General features: G+C 43.1%; 1 protein-coding gene across 3 annotated transcripts in view; it reads left to right on the top strand.

The window, feature by feature from the left end:
- FGFR3 (fibroblast growth factor receptor 3) overlaps positions 1 to 19650 on the top strand; it is a 76891-nt gene that overhangs the window by 38661 nt on the left and 18580 nt on the right. For all 3 annotated transcript variants that reach the window (XM_073342754.1, XM_073342752.1, XM_073342753.1), the window contains 3 exons: positions 8303 to 8472; positions 13437 to 13560; positions 14007 to 14197. In XM_073342754.1, coding sequence (XP_073198855.1) covers positions 8303 to 8472; positions 13437 to 13560; positions 14007 to 14197 — 485 coding nt within the window. The remainder of the gene's footprint in view (positions 1 to 8302; positions 8473 to 13436; positions 13561 to 14006; positions 14198 to 19650) is intronic.

Genomic DNA, 19650 nt, shown 5'->3' with positions numbered 1-19650 from the left:
CAAACTCATTCTACCTGTGTTTTTTATTTCAGTGTCGCTATGCTGATTCTACACCAGTGGAGTATCTGAGCCTGTATTTTCTTTAGCCAGTTTAATGCTTTCTTTACTAGCTAGCTTTTTGAGGGAAGGAGCAGCCTTAGGCAAGATTCATTGATGCCCTAAGCAAGTACAACTCCATTTGATCTACACCCTCTGATACTCATAGTGAAATCAGTCCCAAATCTGAACCTCACATTGTTTTCCTTTTTCAGTGAGGCTCTGTCAACCCTTGTGCGTGGTACTTTGAGTGTAATCTCATTAATCTGGATCATTACATGCTTCAGAGGCGTTAGTGTTGTCTTTTATTATTCACTTTATATTTCTGCAAGGCACATTGCCTGTGTGTGTATGTGTGTTAATAAATCTACGTCTAGTATTTGAACTCCAAATCAGCTCTGTACCTTGGCAGAAATTCAGCATGACTGGAACATTTCTCCTACCCACAGCATTAGATCTCTAGGACTCTGTAAAACAGGTCTGCCACTGTAATAAATTTGTACCAGGGTGTCTTGCAAGAGGTGAACAGTAATTGGGAGTTACGGTGCCAGCTGAGCCATCGGCAACAGTTAGTGGTTTTCTGATACCTGCTCGTTAAGGGCCTGCTACTGACCAGCACCTCCTGACAAACACTCAGCACCTTTAATGCTTTGAAGCCAGTGGAAGTGAAGCAAGTAGTCAGCACTACTCAGGATTTGGCCCTGACTTAGAGAAACTCTTGATTTAACACAATTTATCGTTCTTTGCTGGTTTATGTGTAGATATTTTTTTAAAAATATGGCTTATGGTAAACTGCTTCATCTCTTAGCACTGGGTGTCACAAAACACGGGCTGTGTGGTGTTACAAAAGGACACATTTTTCTTAAATTAAAAAGAAAAACCACACGTGTTTTGCCACATGTATTTATAGCTTATATTCTGGGTTTCTTTGACTTTCAGGGCTGCTTTTTTTAGAGCAGAAGGTAACCACTAGGTTTACACCAAGGCCTCGCTATGAAGAGCTGGATTCTCTTTGGCTATACAATGGTCAATTAGGCTAGTGTGCGAAAACAGAAAGCTGTGAAATCATGTGGCTTGTGGCAGTGTGAAAGTGCTTTTTCCACCAGATGTAGGCGGACCCGCCAGTTAATCTTTGTCCAGTGTTCCTGAGTTTATTGCATAAATGGGAACCATGTCGTCAATCCCTTTGCTGCTGTATGGGATGCTTTGACACATGACCATCTATGATATGGTAATCGTAAGTGCCAAAGATGGAAAAGATGTGTTTGATCATCTAGGTCTCCCCCTAACTTGCAGGGCAATGTATTCAGAGTTCTTCACCCCACGGCCTTATGTGTAGCCCTGATCCCACACTTCCCACTGGCAAAAAGCAGTAGGTACATGCCAGTGAAAACCATGCTGACTATTAGCGGAAACCTTCTGTATGTGCACGTGTGAAAAGGGGCCAATCTGGGGGGATGCCTGTTGTTCCTTCTCCCCCCACCCTCATTGGCTCGTGCAGCCAGAGCGCGAGCAGGGGTCAGTACAGAGGCCCAGTGCTTCCTCACAAATGACCCTGTGCCTCTTACAGAGATCTGCACAGATCACGAGGGAGCAATACCATGTAGGACCCAAGCCCCTTGCCTTTCCACAGAAACCTGCCCCAAGAATAGTCCTCCACGGGAACCTGGCAGAGCTTCTTCCCCACTCTCTCTCAGGTTTTCCCCACAGGAGAGAGAATATTGTGACCCTTCGTTCTCAGTCCACGATTTTATCAGGAGTCTCACAATACATGGAGTTTTTCTTAGAGCTCCAGTTCCTGGAGTCATGTGATAATGTGAGACTCTCAGCTTATTTCATTTTGGTTTTGGTTTTTAAATTGTTTCTAGCTCTTGTGGCTGCAGAGAAAAGCTTGAAAATGCAACCCCCAAAGGTTTCCAAGATCAGAAGGGAAATATAAGACCCATCCGACCCCAAGTGTATTCTTTTTCTAAAGTTGTGGGTTTTAAGCCAATCTCAGGATCTTTTGGCGCCTGACTTGTGATTTTTGAATGATTGGGGCTGGTAGCATCGGAGCTGGGAAACAAAGCAAAGACTCTCCTAAGCGGGACAGATACATGATGCAGAAACCCTGTAGAACGTTGAGGCAATGCATCTGCATAGAGTTCTCTGCTACTTCCATCTTCTTTTAATCCTCAGAAGTTTACCTGGCTAATACAAGTGGCACTTCTTGGATGTACTACTCTTTGGATCCATGCATATGATACGAAGGTATAGACAGAGATAGTCAGTGACTTCAGTGGAGCTGTAACAGTTTACAGCAGCTGAGGATCTCTCCCATTAAGTCAAGTTTTCGAGGACTAAGCCAAGCATGAAGTTCTAGAGATTACAGTCTGGGCACATCTAGTTCCATGAGAAGATACAAAACTGGGCAAAGGCCCAGAATTATTGAGGGCTTCAATGGAAATGGAAACCTAATAGTAAAATTGGAGGTGACCCCTCCTTAAAAAACAAAAAACATCTGGGAATAGCTTCTGTAACTTCAAATCACACCCAATTTGCTGCAGCCAAGTTACAAATTGCGATCTGTGCTTGCAGCACCTAAATTATCCATAGCTGATTCTAAAACTAAAATAAAACTTCTTTCAGACCCACCTCCCCTACCCCTCCAATTTTATCTATTTATTCAGAGTCCCTGCTGCCTAGCCGGAGCACCTTCAAAGAACCAGTGTAATCTCCAATTAAATCTGACTGTGTACTCAGAGGCATCAGATGGGGAAATTACACAATTAGACTTGATTCTGTCTAGTGCAGAATTTCATGGCAGTACCTAATTGTTAAATGAGCGCTCAGCTACATTAATTATTCCAAGTATCGCTCCTCTTTTTTTAATTAGCCATTCAGATAGAATGGGTGGCCAGAATCTTCAACAAATAAAGTAGATCATTAGGCTTAGTATGTGATTTGTGGGAAAGGATCTAGATAATATTTGCTGTTCCATTTTTTCACAACAGTGCGTGTAGATTTACTGCCCATAGTTAATTTAGAGGGTATTTATTTAAAATTTCACTTTTTCGCCCTCAGTGTTTTGTGCTCAAGGCACTCACAGGGGTTTGTGATTTGCATTTCAGAGAAGACTTAGCAGCATTTTCTCCCATACAATTAAAAAACGATCTACGTGCAAGTTAAACTAAAAGCGCTGGTATTCTGTCAGCTTCCCTGGATAGCAAGAATGAACACACCTTAAATGGGAGACTGGCCATGGATATTTATTCTCAGGCCAAGCCTGACGCTAGTTGTGTCCAAATTGCACAGGGGTGGGACTTCTTCAGCACAGGAGATCCCAAGATTTTAGAGGTCCTTTTATGAATGTGCAGTCATGTGGAATAGGACTCCAGTGAAGGAGGTAGGTCATGGAATAGAGCAATTAGTTTAATCGCTGTGGGCCTGATCCTGCTGGTGCCCACTGCACTGCCTCCTCTGCCTTGCAGGCTTTAAGGGCCCAATCCTGATCCCCACAATGTCCAGCAATAAAAAGTCCTTGGGTTTCAGTGGCAGTATTTGTTGCCAGTGATTGATGCAACCTGAACTTCTCTCATTAAATTCAAACGCGTCTTTAAGTGAATTTTGATCTGAGTGAAGTTCCTTTTGCTTGGGAAGTTTAGATCTCAACCTTGGCCTGCCCTGCTCCCCACAGATTTGGGAAGATAGAAATGGGGAGGGTCTAGAACATATGAAGTATAACATTGGCAAGGAGCAGTCGTCATGAAGCGTCCCCACATGTCTGTTGCTTCATGACTGACAAAGCAACAAAGCTCCCAGCACCTGTGAACTGTGGCTGTCTTATTACACCTCAGTTATTATATGGCATTTGAAACCTCTCTCATATTCATTTGCTGTGCACCCAAGTTTACTGCATCCGTGATTTCCAAAGAACATATTAACTGTACAATTCCTACATTTCCTTTTGTTGTTGTTGCTTATTGCTACACATGCTTTAATCCGGTTGTAGCTGGCACAGTTCTGATCCCCGTGGAGTCAGGGCCTTAAGCTGTCTACTCAGCATAGTAATGTTTAAAAACTAGGTGAAATGGGGGTGATTTTGCTGCTAGGGTCAGATTCTGACTTCTGAGATGCACAAGCAGCTCCCACGGGAATCAACGAGAGCTGTTCAAGCATGTATGAGGAGAGAGTCAGGCCCTCAATACTTAGTCTTCAGGATTACAGTTGTTGAAAGGCTGTTGAAGTATTTGGGTCCATGTGGTCTGCAGTCTGGTTGATGAAGCGTTAAAACAAATTAGAGTTGAGAGCAGTGCAAACTATACAACTGTTCTCCGCAAATAAAGAGATGTGCACTCCTGAGTCTACAGTTTCCACCGCCTTTCTCACAACCTGATGGCTTTCCAGCAAGGCAGGACAGCTACAATGAAGTGGAACTTGTGTCTCATGTTTGCAGATGCTAAAAATGCATGCTGGCTGGTCCAGTTTATGAAGCCTACGCTACAAGAACTTGCTTGCCAGTTCCTTGGGCCCTGGCATCAGCTAGCTTAAGGCACACATTTTTAACAGTGAGAGTAACTATCCATTGGGACAGTTTACCAAGGGTCATGGTGGATTCTCCATCCCTGACCATTTTTAAACCAAGTTACGATGTCTTTCTAAAAGATCTGCTCTAGGAATTATTTTGGGGAAGTTCTGTGGTCTGTGTTATACAGGAAGTCAGAGTAGGTGATCACAATGGCCCCTTCTGGCCTTCGAAAGCTATGCCCAGTTGGAGAAAGTAGGAGGGAATGGAGATTAGATAGTGAGGACTCTTAGTCAGTGAGGTGCATGTCACTTCAGTGAGCTATGCACTAAGCAATTGAAAATCTAATCTCAGCAGAGACAGTCACTTTGTCAAAATCTGCTCCTAGTTACAATGATGTAAATTCAGAGTAACCACCCCTGTGATTTTAATGGAAGGACTTCAGATTGTAATCATATTTATAGTACTTCACAGCTGGGGGCTAAGGGAGTTAGGCACTCTTGACTCAGTGGGATTCAGGCACTCGACTCCCTTAGGTACCTTTGAAAATCCCAGCCTATGTGTTATCAATATTAAGGATGAAATTCTTGTCACATTTGGATCGATGAAGTTCACTTTACAAGCTTGATTGTGCCCAGCTCTGCATGGGTGCATATGAAGGTGAAGAGGGTGCAAAGAGCATTCCCCACATGGTTGCACCCCTGTGTCCTGGACTCAGTGCAAGAGCCCGATGAGAATAGCACCTCTCCAAGGGGGCAGGAAGGGGTGGGATATCCATTCCTGCTGTGCTTCCTTGAAATCTGGGGGTCATCATGCTAGCACAGTGTCTTCAGCAGCTTTCCTCTGGGGTGGCGCATAGGGGTGCAGGTTGGGTGATGCCCCCAGCACATGGCCGTGGAGGAAAAGTGCTCACTAATTAATCCCATCCCCTACTTTATCCTTTGGGGCATAGCTTTGCAGGTTAGGTGATGCAAACGCCCAAGGAATTTGCAAGCAAGTTCTTGTAACTCAGACTAGATAAGCTGCAGCACCCAGATCAGGAAAAAATGACTTCATGGCCCCAGTGTTGGTGTGCTGTTATAGACTTGGGCTCTATGATGTAAGATCAGCCCTGTTTTTATTTTTTTAGATACAAGTAGAAACATGAAATCTGTTTTGGGGAGGAGTAAACTGGCAACTTAACAGAAGAAAAAATAACTCTCAGTGCTAGGTGTTGGCCCAAAGGGATTTTACAGCATTTAAAAGTTTTTTCCTGGAATTAAAATTAAATACTGAATTAAGAACCAGCAAGAGGGGAGGACTTTCCATGTTAGACATGGACAGTTTTAGTCTCAAAATCATCCAGTCAGTTTAGTTCAGGTATGTTTGTTAAATGTGTTGAGACCCCTCCGAGGAAGTGCAAAGTGTAATTGTTGCACCAGAAGTTTACCTGGCTAACACAAGTGGCACTTCTTGGATGTACTACTCTTTGGATCCATGCATATGATACGAAGGTATAGACAGAGATAGTCAGTGACTTCAGTGGAGCTGTAACAGTTTACAGCAGCTGAGGATCTCTCCCATTAAGTCAAGTTTTCGAGGACTAAGCCAAGCATGAAGTTCTAGAGATTACAGTCTGGGCACATCTAGTTCCATGAGAAGATACAAAACTGGGCAAAGGCCCAGAATTATTGGGGGCTTCAATGGAAATGGAAACCTAAGTGGCAGCATTTCTCAGAGCTGACGCGCGCGCGCACACAGAGTAGCTAGTTTCTAATCCTTTGGACGGTAGCTGCGATTTACTATTGACCCATGGCTGGCCTGTCGCAGCAAGCCTTGATTACACATCATAGCTGAGAAAAATAAATGAGAGTAACCCTGGCAGCCTCCTGCTGGGTGAGAATTGATGCCATTCCTTTATTGTGCTGCTGTCTGTAACCCGTCAGTGGAGATGAAACATTGCCTGGGAGGCAGTTTGGAACTGTGATAATGTCTCCCACAAGAGGATGTCTGAGGTACAGTGAAGCTACGTCCATGCTAGTCTTCTTTGCCAGCTAAGGTTTCCTATTGGTCTATGTATGGTCCTCAGCCCTGTAGTGGCTGGGTGCCTCTGAAATGTCAGTGATATTCCCCTCCACATTTTACCGATGGGAAACTGAGGCACAGAACGATGAAGTAGTTTACCCAAGATATACAATCAAGTTGTGACAGAGCCTAGAATTTAACTCAGTGGTTGGAGCCCTAATGTAGACAGTTCTCTAGGCAGCCATTGGCATGTTACTCCCATGTTGTCAAACCCTGCTCAAAGCATTTCTAGGCTTGTCTGTGTCTAAATTGCAGACAGTGCTTTGTCTGTGCTAATGCTCCCACCCAGGTGTCGGCACTTGTGTTAGCAATAAGGAAAATCTGAGGCAAAAAAAGTCTTAATGGAGACAAGACTCAAAAAAGGAGAGGGAAGGAGACTGGGTAACACTTTCAAAAATCCCGTTGACTTTCAGTGTCATTGAAGTTCATTGTGGGTGGCAGAAAGATGTTGGAATAGTGAAAACACTTGATTTTCAATGGAACCTAGGTGATTTGGCATATGAAATGTAGGCTCCTAAGCCACTGTGGTGCTTTTGAGAATGTTAGCAAGGGAAGGAGGCAAGGAGGTTCTCTTGCCTGTAGGGTCACATGAGGGGTTTAAAGGCCTTGCTGTGCTCAAACACCATTCTCACAGGTGTACCTGTCTGTGTCAGAGAGGTGTTTTGCTCTTTGCAACAACTGGTTTACATGCCCTGCATCTCCAGGGCTGGCATTCTGCTGCTGGACACTTCTTTTTGACTTAGATAGTGTATCATCTTAGCTGCCAGCCTTGCCTTCTTTTTCCAACCACTGCAAGCCATTAGGGACAGATTCTGCATGCCTGTGTCTCCCTCTTATTTCACTGGGAGCCGTATGCATTAAAGGGCAGAACGTAACCCGCTGGGTGACATGAAAAACACCCAGAAATACAACTGTGTAATGTTTCCTTAAGCAGAAATCACACTTTGGGAGACTTTTTGTGTGTGGGTCGTCCCCCACACACACACACACACAATGTAATAAGTTTTCTGCCAGTGTCTTAATATGTATATATGTAATGGTTGTAGCAATGCCAAGAAACATTGCTGTCTACTTAGGCAGATTATAGAAGTATCTTGTGTGAACAGCAGTATTTAACACTTATCCCTGTTCAATGGTAATATGAATCCTTAAAACTAAAACCACTTGTAGTTTAAGAAAGTGAACATGATAAACCAGTTTGGAGTTTGGTTTTTGTTTTTGTTGGGGGGTGGGATACAATCCCCTTCACTTAGAGGCAGACTCTTCCAGTGCTTCCTGCTAACATTACTTTACCTTGGCTCACTGCTTTCACAGTTCCAACACCTTCCTGCCACCCACAGTTCTTGGCTGCCATTCTGTTGAAGTTATATGGATGCATTTGTAGAGTCTGAGGGCCAGATTCTGATCCTAGTCTGGAATAACTCCACTGGTTGATTGCAGTGGGGTTACTCCAGATTTACGCTGGTGTTACCAAGAGCAGAACCTGTCTGTAAACAAAGTCTTAAATGCAACCACTCTGTCCGAATGTATGAGAATCATTTGACTGGAAAGTATTTCAGTATAATTCATCGTAACTACAGCAGGGAGCAATTTAGTTACCACTCCACATATGCTAAAGCTTCTTAGAAAGCAGCTGCTCCACCTCATGTTATGTTCTACAGAAATAAGTCTATTTGTTTTGTGTCTTTCACTTCTCAGGTGCTCCTTATTGGACCCGTTCAGAAAGGATGGAGAAGAAGCTGCTCGCAGTGCCAGCAGCAAATACCGTTCGCTTCCGTTGCCCTGCAGCAGGCAACCCCACCCCATCTATATACTGGCTGAAAAATGGCAAAGAATTCAAGGGAGAACATCGAATTGGGGGCATCAAAGTAAGGCATTGTGGGTCTAATCTTGACCGTGCTGTGTTCATTAGTCTCTGGATCTATTATTGATGGATCAATCGGAGCCAGAGTTCACTGAGCAATCCTGACAGGGCAAGTGAGCGTGAGATCGCTGGCTTTACGTAGTAAATATTTCCATGACCATTAGGGCTCGTGACATTTTTCTGCTCAAGATGTTTTTTCTAAAATACGTACAAATCGTGTTTCCCTCAGTACTGCCCGTAATCCTGGCAACTTTATCGTAAGTAAGAGAGAAGGATATTGGTGTATATCATCATGAACCACAGTGACTGTGCCAGAATGGGGATATTTTTGATATTCATACTAATTGTTCAAATAATTGTTAAAACTAGCTGCTGCCCATTTTGGTGGAATGCCAACTCTGAGCATTTGCTTGTGTTGCTAGTCTTTTTAAAAGTAACCTAATAAAAACGGATCAGGTGTATTGCTGTGCTAGCTGCAAGAGCTAGAATCAACAAGGTACAAAGAGGTTTTTATCCAAGTTACAAAAGTGCAAACCCAGAGTGATACCACTGAAATCAGTGAAGTGACTCCTGACTTACACCTGTGTAACAGAGATCAGAATCTGGTCTAAGCTCTTAAGCATACCTCTCTCTCTCATCATTCAGACATGTACCACGAGCCCTGCAGAAATACTAGGACTCTGTTCTGTTTGGTGGTCATTAACATTCTTGTGATGTAAATGACTGACCTGTGGTGAAATGATGGAAGCCCCTTTGCCTTGGGTAATACCAAAGAGGGACAGGTTGGCAGTGTGATTTCGAAGGTATTGCGGCCATGATGTCTATGAACAGAGCCCACAGACACCAAAAACCAGTAAATGAATGCCTAACCAGGCGACTTAATCTGACCAGCATTTTCCGTGTCACCTTGCAATTGTACATCAAAATAAGGTAGTAACTTAGCAGGAAAATCAGTTGCTCTTGATTTCCAACCCCCCCCAAGTAGTATACCAAATGTCTTCCCATTTACCATTTTGGGGAACAGAATAGCTGGTGGGATGGTTATAAACACAGCAGAGTCACAAGAAAGAAAAATCTCCCTTTTTCCAGACTGTTTTCGTCCTTCTTCGCTCAGGCTGCTCTCCTGGAAGAGCTGAATATGATTTTCACTTAAACCTTTGAAGCTTCCTAATCAGCACATTGCAGTTTGTTGACAAGGTTGAGGGCACAGAGGCAGTTTTAGATCTGTGCCACAAGTACTCCTGTTCTTTTGAGAATCAAGGAGGTAACTCCTCTTTGCAGCTGATCGGATGACCGATAACATTTCCAAGTCACCCAGTGCAGCGCACACATTTTGTACTAATTACATGCTGTGCAGATCATCATGAACTGCTTTCAGGCTTGCGTGTGCAGTTTTAACTGCTTTATGCAAAAATGTGTGATGACAGCTGCACTAAATTATGCTCGCAGAATTAAACCTAAAGTTAAAAGTAATTCCACTTCCCACTTTTCTGTGGGTTGAATCTACCCTTGAGTTCAGATAGAGAATTTTCATCCTCTGCATCACAGTAACATCTCTTGCATCATAGCACTTTATTTTCTCTAGAGGCACCTTCCAGCAATAAGGAAATGTTTAAAAAGCTATCACAGGCATTGTGGGGCCTGCTACAGCCCTATTGGTTTAATCCCTCTGTCTGTCTAGACACAGATCTCTCTTCATCTCTAGATACAGAGACATCACTCTGTTTCTCTCTTTCTTGACCCCTACCCTCGTAGAGCATAGATAGATACCCTCGTCTGCTGTAGATATGCCAACTTATATCAGGTGAGGCTCTGCGCCAGAAAGAAAGTAAAAAATAAATTAGTTCAGTGTATCATTTATTGAAGATTAAACTCTCCAGGTACAATTGAGTTTCTATCCCAGGATTTAGGCCCAATAAAAGTGAATGGTCAGAGCTTGGACAGTTTACACCAGCTGTGGATTAACCTGCAAAGCCTAGAATCACAAACTAACATTTCCTCTTTCTCTTTTTCTCCAGAGTTCAGAATAGTTTAAACTCTGCTGTTGGGAAATCTGTGGCCAGCAGAAGAAAGCTGGAACTTGCAACATGCAAGTTCAGACTTTTTTTTTTTTTTAATATCCCATCTGAACATCTAATTTTTGCCTCTGTTAAATGGCATTTAGATACCACCTAATGTGCATCAAAACTCAAAAGGGGGAGAAGAGAAGACTTCCAAACATGGATGAAATAAATTATATACAGTTCATCCTTAAATGGCAGAGGAGTGAAATTCATATGACTTACCACATGAAATTTCCCAAAGAGAATTAATAGTTAAATCCTTGCTGGAATCTATAATATTATAAGCCTGTGTGTGTTAAATGACCCTAGAAGGGAATGGTGGGTGGGGGCATGCTGGTGTGGGGGAGATTGAGGATTATCCCTTCCCCAGACCATTGCACCGGCTTGCATACCAGTCTAGCAAACATGGGCTGAGTTTTTAAGTGTGTCTGCAAATGTTTGTCTCACAAGGAGCCAAAAATGACAACACCAAATAAACCAGAGGGATTTCCAGTATCTCACTGATTTGATTAAAGTCTGCAATGAGTTACTTCATGTTTCTAATGGTTTATCAAGTACAGTGACTGCCCAAAATTGGGAACATCCTTCTTGTGATCCCTTGGGTCTGGACTCAGCTTTCGACTAAAACTTTTCCTTAGTTGTTTTTAAAAAACCTTTCCAGACCGGAACACAGCTCTGAGCCACAGTTTGAATCTGTATTCAGACCCCGTTTCCCCAGAACTCAAGTCCCATACAATGAGGTGATGGACACCTTATGTCTAGAATAGGCAAGACACATGGCTGGATGTTTGGAGTGTTTGGATCTAGGTTCATGACACAGCTTTGCCACGTGCTTCGTATCAGGAGCCAAGCTTTACCAGAGTTCAGATCCTAGATACTAACATGATGGGTGCTTTACAAATGCCTAGGAGAGCAGGATAAAGAGGGGTGTGCCGCTGTAAGGCTATGATACAAGCCACTATAGAGATAGGTCATTAACAGGTTTAGATTGAGAAAAAAACCCTTCCTCCCCTCCAAGGTTCTGGCATAAAGTCTGGTACAGTTTCATATGTAAATTACATGACAGACTGCCCAGTGGAATCTCCAGGAAGAGTATCAGGAAGAGATGGGCCAGTAAAGAGATGCTCTAATCACGGTGAAATTTTGGTCCAGATTAAGCCCTCAGATGCACGAATGTAGTCCTGCAAGAGCCCATTGGATATCAGGGGGCAGAACTGGACCCATAATCCTCAGCAGCCAAAACCTTTCTGCAGTCAAAACCTTTGTCTTTGTTACATATACATTTAAATGCAGTGACATGCTTTGATGTCAACACTTTAGAAACGAGGTTAGGAAAGTGGGCCAGTCAACACTGTTCCTTGTGCAGATGCTGAGATACAAAAGGTTGGGGGAAAGTATAGCTTTATGGCAAGAGCGTGATTTCCTCCATTAAAACCTTACACCCAATGCCCAGTACAGCTTTTGACAGTTTAATTGTGCTCTGATCCCTTTAAAACAAGGCATGGTGATCCAGAAAACAACTAGTGAAAGACAATTACAGCAGCTCCGTTTGAATTCACCTGCTGTAGCTAAAAGTGCTGACAGTTGACTACACTAATTTTCTGCATCAGCCCTTGGTCTTCTGTTGTGTGCAGAACTGGCATCACTGATGTCAGTTGGTTCTGCTCCAAAACGCATTGTTAAAATACTGTTGATAGCTATTTGGGGGCAGGTGGCTTCTAATTCATGTTTAGAGGCTTGGGAAGGTTAACGGACTCTGCTCGTGTGTGTGTGAATCACTTTGAGTCTTGACGACTCACAGTTGCTTTCTACATCAGTTCAAGATTTTCAGTGCTACCCACATATGTGATCTCACTTAACTAACTGAGAGTTGTCTAGTGAGTTATGCAAGGATGACAGCATTCATTGTCAACCCTGCAACTGATGGGCCCCTGTGACCTTGGCCAAGTCACTTAAAGGGGACACCATTGGTCTGAAATCCAATCAATTAAAAAAAAGATAGTTTCATGTCCTACACTTGAGCCAGTGTCACCCTGACAGTTTTGGGCTTTACACTCATGGTTTTCGTATGGGTTTTTAATGTGCGTCTCTCACTTGTTACCCAACGGAAGACATACCCAATGAGAAAGGGAAACAGATAATGATATAAAGGAAATAGTGAGGCTGGTTGTACATAAAGTGCTGCCTAATACCCAGAGTAAACAAACTGTCAAAAATATAATTTTTTTTTCTCCCTGGTCTTTCAGTTCTACTGATCGGTGGGTGGGTGTTACTGGTAACACAAGTAGGTTAAAGATTTGCCAAAAAAAACCCAAAGGTGTAGTTCTTTAAGCTAATGGAGTCCATTTAACTTCTCTGGCCCTCAATTGACTGGAGTATGTGATGCTAACTTATTTAGTGTCTTGGAAGCACTTTGAGGTCCTCTGATGAAAGGCACAAGATACAAGTGCAGCTAGCAATTATTTGTTTTACCGTAGCGCCTATGAGCTCTAGTTGAAGACCCGGCCCTCATGTGCTGGGTGCTGTACAAACATAGAACAAAAAGATGGTCCATGCCCCAATGGGCTTACAGCCCATTATTTATATTATGGGAACACTTACAGCCCCAGGCAGGATCAGAGCCTGTTATACAGCCCACTGTTCAGTTGATTCACTGGGCTTGATTCTCACATAAGGACCACTTTACACCAGGCAGGCAGTGTAAATTGTCCTTAAGGTGGTCATAATTTACATTTACAGACGTGCTGTAGCCCCGTCACGCTGGCAGAGTGGGGGTGAAAGAGGCGTGGGAATAAACAAGAATGAGGCCCATTGTATTTTGCTATTTGTTTGTTGATTATAATGGTCCAGTGAAATATTAGCTGGTGATGTCTTATGCTTGGCTGGGGTTTTTTCCTCCCTCTAGTTAAGGCATCAGCAGTGGAGCCTAGTGATGGAGAGCGTGGTTCCATCAGACCGAGGGAACTACACGTGCGTTGTAGAGAACAAATATGGCAGCATTAGGCACACTTACCAGCTAGATGTATTAGGTAAGATTTCTCTACTTCCTCTTAACTTCTGATATGCAGTCGTCATCAAGCGGCTGCTTGATGGCTTCTGTGCAACGTTGATTTTGGGCTTAATCATATACCCTGTCCCCTGAAGTGACTGATGCAGGTCCATGACCACAAACTCAGCTGGCACTCATGCTCAGTGAACGTTCAAGGAGCGAATGCACTGTCCTGGACCTGATGCTTCCTGCTCAGGACTGAGGCATGTTGACTGGGGCAGTGTCGGGGAAGCCTATGCTGCAGCTCCCCAGGCGTACCCCCTTTCTGTGGGTGAGCAAAGAGCTGTGTTCTCTGGGATTGCTCATCCAGTGCCTTTCATGAGCCGTAGTCCAAGCTCCTGTGCAGACACTGGTAGCGGTGCTGAAAGCCGCAGACATGTTCAGTGGGGAGAGGTGTTAAAAACAGGTTCCCCTTTTTCATTTCAGAAAGGTCACCCCACCGGCCTATCCTCCAGGCAGGACTGCCTGCCAACCAGACTGTGGTGGTAGGGAGCGATGTCGAATTCCACTGCAAGGTGTACAGTGATGCCCAGCCTCACATCCAGTGGCTGAAACACGTGGAAGTCAACGGCAGTAAATATGGATCCAACGGAACTCCCTATGTCACGGTGCTAAAGGTTGGTAGACGCCGTTTGCTTTCTCATACAAGGGAGGATGAACGCCTCCTCCGTGTTGGTCTCGGTATCTCAGTGATGCCATCTGAACTGCTTAGATATTTCAAGGATTTCCAGAAATGTTACCTTCCAGAAATGGATCCCTGTTTTGTCCCATGCTAATACAGTATTGCTAGAAAGTTATGGATCCTCATGTTAATCCATAGGGGTGTGCTCTGTACTTCCATGGCAGAGAATGTGAAGACTCCCCAGTTAGCCAAGGGATAGAGGTGCCTGTTCAAAACAACCAGTCACAAAACTTGAAGGCATAAAATTAAGGAGACCTTCTGAAAATGTACATCCATAGGGTAAAATCCTGACTCTGTTGAAGTCAGAGGGGATTTTGCCATTGACTTCAGCGGGGGCAAGATTTCAGCCATAATGGGCGAAGTAGATGAGATGGTTTTTATGTTCAGCTCTATTAATTTGCTGTATTACTAATACAGGTAAGGAATCTTCCTTTTGTGTTTCAAAATGTGATGCCAAATCCAGTCTTCAGTGACCTCTGTGCAGAAATCAAAGTTTGGCCCATGTTTTATACCTTGACAGTTTCACTTTTAATTAAATCTGTGCATTTAAAAAAAAAAAGAGAGAGAGAAATAGAAGTAAAAAACAGTTGTGTTCCAAGCCTTGCTCTGTCAGGAACTCCATGTTCTGCCTTTTTAGGATCATGTTTTTGCAGCTAGATGAGGCTTTGGTACCTATGTTGATGAGAGACAACCAATGATATCTAGTGTCATGTTAGATTAATTACAGCTAAGTATTGCCTCTGACTGTGACTGCCCTATCACAGTCAGAGTTGCAATGATTACTAGCTACTGTGCTTCATTGGTGAAATTTATAGCTGGTAGTGTGGGGGAGAGGAGAGACACAGAGCTGAGGACTGGGGAGAATACAGCACTGTGCAGGTGACATCATTATTTGACAGTTTGTTAAACCACCCACAAGTGTATAGATGAGGGGGCAAATAAATGCCGTTAAGGGTAGCATTTTCAAAAGTGACTTGTAGGCTGATAGGAACCCAACTTTCATTAAAACTCAATGGGACTTGTGCTCCTAAACTCCTGTGTCACTTGTGAACATGATCTTAGGCTCCTTAGTTTATTGAGTGGATCTGAAAATTTTGCCCTAAATGTTTAGAATCAGGAAAGATACAAGTTAGAGGGGTTGGTTTTCCTTTCCCTTGTTCTTCTCAAAAATCAATCTCTGCCTGTAGCTGTACAGCGCTTACACTGAGAGTTCAATCCAAAGATTAGGTTTTCTCAGTCGTGGTGAGACAGTAAAGCTTTATTTAGATATTAATAAACAAACTTGAAACTGGAATTCTAAAACACAACAAAGCCCCCCCCAGCAGCAGCAACAGTTCAACACCACAGGTCCTAGGGGGGAAAGTATTGTTTAAATCACATCATCTGTGCATTCCAAGTTTCCCTTATATAATTGTTCCAGTGTTTATAGGGGAAGGGATAATGAGAGTAATCTGGGCAGATAGGATATCTTTTTTTTTTCCTTTTTTCTTTTTAAACTATCTTTAAGTGGCACACACAGCCAGAACATTTGGCTGTAAAAGTCCCTTTTTACAGTAAAATATCACAAGTATGTCATTTAAAGTAATGTCCCCCCCATTTTTTTCTGGAAGAAGGATAGGAAAGTGTCTTGAACAGCTATGCAATGGTTTGAGCCCAAACGGAAACTGTCAGAACTTACCTGATTATGTACACTAGCCTGGATAAATACCGTGGGTAAGGAAATGGGCGTGAGAGTCATGACACTTGTGCGGACTGTGTTGTAATGAATGATATGCTGTCAGGTGAAATTTGACCTAAAATGGAGGAAAAACCCCATGTTTACATACATGTGTGCATACACATACACCCCAATTTTAACATATAACCATTCCACAGTGTTTGCACCCTAAATAACACCACATGGTGCCATGCCTGAGAACAAGGATGTGACCATGAGCCTGATTCTCTTCTCACTCCTCATACTAGCAACATAAAGCAGTTACTCCTCATCCAAGCCCAGATTCAGGAAAGCATCCCTAGTTGGCAAAGCACTTAAGTCCCATTGAAGCCTAAAGCTAAGCATGTGCTAAGTGCTCTGCTGAATAGGAATGAATTTGAGCATGTGCTTAAGTTATTTCTTGAATGGGGCCTTCCAGTGTTCTGAGAGAATACGGCCCAGCGACAGCAAACAAAACTAAAACCAACCGGTCCATTTTCCTGGATTGAGCAAATGCAAAAAAAAAACTGTGGAAACCATAAAAAGTGTATTACTTTTAAAACTCTTCGCAGTTTATTGAGGTTTATTGTAAGTACATTTAAAATTCATAGGACTCACTGGAGTTAGTCCAGATTTGCAGTTGTATATGAGAATAGAACTTGGCCCTTGATTGTCAACCCGATGATGTCCCTTTTACATAGCAGATCCAGCATATTGTCAGTTTCAAGGCACACTTTTTTCCTACATGTGAAGTTAAAGAATGATCAGGCTGTATGTACAGTACTGTAACTCAGCCAGTTACATGATAATGGAAGCCAGAGATCCTGGAAATCATTACCCAGATTGAACTCACACATTGGAAGAAACGGTTGGAGACTGTTCTTCAGTATTTGGCACCACGAGTTGATAAAGCTTGTTGTTTTTCTGGCCGTGCATAAAGATTTGCTTAAAATATGCATGTATTAATTTCCCAGTGATTTCACAGCAAAGTACCAAGTGCTGTGTCACGTGCCACTTGGTATAGTCCCCTATGTGGTCCTTACAGAACAAACTGCTGCTACCTCTGGAAGTTCACAAAGTTGTGCAAACAGCAGATTGTGTCACAAACCCAGGCTCCTACTCTGCTGTGGCAAAGAATTATACATATAAATAGTGTTTAAAAATTAAACACTGAGCAGCAGAGGTGTTAGATTATTAGAACTGCCAAATGTCTTCTCCTCCTTGGACAGAGTGAGCTATGCCTTCTTAAAGGTGTGAGCACAGGCAGGCGTTTGGAAACAGAAGTTTGATTTTATTTTTATTTAATGGAAGCAGCACACCTATCCTTGCTACCTCTGATTAATCGTGACTGCATCTGGTTGTGTCCACGCTGGTTTATGGCATCGGGGTTCAGAGTGTTTCCATTTCAGGACGCATCATTGTGCTCAAATACTGGGCTTTGGTTTGGTTTTGTCAGTCTCGTCTTTGTATGGGTTATTTTTAAAATGCTAAAGATAAGGCAAAGTGCTAATATCTTGGAGCTGAATTGCCCCTTCCCTTTGGAGCGTCCCCCACATTATTCTGTTACGGAGCAGGGTTTGTTCTGCTCCTGTGGGAGGAGACAGTGGCTCCAATCTCAGTCCCTAGCAGTGCGGCTCTGCTGGAGTCATGCTACTAAGATCTCCCATGGCCATGGTTGCCTTAAAAGGGATCCTGGCTATAAGTCTCTCCAGCGCAATCTCCACGAGGTTGGAGGGATGTGATGCACTTCCATGAGGCTGCCCAGTCTCCTGATTCCAGGCAAATCCCTAGTCCAGCAGAGGGGCTTCTGCGGAGTCCAGAATATGGGTTGGATGACACACTGAGGCCCCTTTCGTGCAGGAGGGAAGGAAGAGCTGCATGTCAGGATTTCCCTCTGCATGTGTCTCTGGGGGAGCACAGTCTCTCCTGATCATTAAATTTAATGCTACACTTTAATCCGTTCTGAAATTGCTTAACAAAACCAAACTGCCATCTGGATCAGTTACCACAAAGCTGGGCCTAATCTGCGAACAAAAAGAATTCTGTAGAACACAGGAGGAATTAGCAGGATGCGCCGAGGAATGTTATCCATGTGCCAGTCAGGGGGACTGAAAACTCCTCATTCCAGTCTCCAGCAAGGGATGGTGTTAGCCCAGGATAAACTGTACCCTCGCGATCAATACACAGAGAGTTTAATTATAAATAATGAAGCAGCAGCAAGGAAACTTGCTTGCTCGTCAATTTAAAGATGGATTCAAACAAACTTTGCGAAGTGTGAATATCAGCAATGAGATGGGGCCTGAAACTGCAAAGTCTACATCAGAATTTGAACCCTAGGCTCCTCTGGAATGAGCTTAAGTTCCTAATTATGGAGCTGATCCTGCAGTCCTTTTTGCGAGTCAGATCTGTGGAATCAGACCCGAACGTTGTGGCTGTAGACTGGGTCAGGCAGGGGAATAACACAGCGCTATCACTTCATTTTATCTTCCAGAATTGAAAGGGGTATTTTTCTAGCCTTTCAGGCATGTGTTGAGACCATCCAACAGGGTTGCACAGTTTCAGACAAAAGAAAAACAAGTGTTTAGAAACAAACCTATGTGCCATTGCAGCAGCTTGGAAGACAAGAAATAAAACCCCGTTTAATGGTCTGAAGTTGGATTGATTTATATGCACTACTTTATTTAGTAAAGAAGAGTCTCCGATGTGAAGTGGAAAAAGTTACAGCTAATTTCTGAAAGGCAAAGTCAGCAGTCGGCTTCAGACTGCCACTGCTTATATTTTGTCTCCAGATTCTATTTTGGAATCCTGATAATTGAAACAGTATTTGCCGAGTTGGGTTGCAAACACAAATCTCCATGTAAGCCCTTTTCCTGCTGCTTCAGTCTACAGCGTTATTAAGAAACCATAGAATCTTTGGCTTCCTGGCTGCCATTAGATGCAGGACAGGGTAATTATCTTTTTAAAAGAAAGATTATGTTTGCCTTTTAATTGGAGAAGCACCAGTAAAAGGAGAGGAGTGAACTTGTGCGCTGTTAGTGGGCCACATCCAGGTCACTTAGCTCACTCAAGTCTTCAGTAGCTCTCCTCACGTGAGTAAAGTGAGCAGAAATTAAAGTATAAAATGGTCATGCTCAATCAGTCCTAAGCTAACATAGCTTCGATGGAGGTATTGTTTGGTTTACTGAAGTTCAGGTTTCTGTCTGTTCCTGCAGTCTTGGATCAGTAAAAACGCTGAAGCCGATGCTAACCTAAATCTGTTCAATGTGACAGAACAAGATGAAGGAGAATATCTGTGTAGAGCCAACAATTTCGTAGGCATAGCCGAAAAACCATTTTGGCTCCACATTCGCAAACCAAAACCAGGTAAACTATAGACTCTGTCCCAAGGCCCTAGCAACTGCAAGAATGAGCTTTAACATTTTAAGACGCTAGTGATTAAAATGACTATTCATTTTGTATTAAACCCTGTCAACTGATGCTGAATGGCTTTACCTTATTTCCTTGCTAATTATTTTGAAAGAATTAAATGCCTGTACATCAATTGCAATGGAAAAATTCCCACAATAAAATGACTGTCAAATTTTGCTATCAGCTTTTTCTGCTCGTATTCCTTTCTCTTCCTAACAGCTGAGTGCTGATAACATGATTGCATACTAATGACCTTTGATGTTCGAAGCTCTAAGAAATCAAAT

The sequence above is a fragment of the Lepidochelys kempii genome, chromosome 4, assembly GCF_965140265.1.
Source record: "Lepidochelys kempii isolate rLepKem1 chromosome 4, rLepKem1.hap2, whole genome shotgun sequence".
Lineage (NCBI taxonomy): Eukaryota > Metazoa > Chordata > Testudines > Cheloniidae > Lepidochelys > Lepidochelys kempii.
This window is presented reverse-complemented; position numbering and strand designations above follow the sequence as displayed.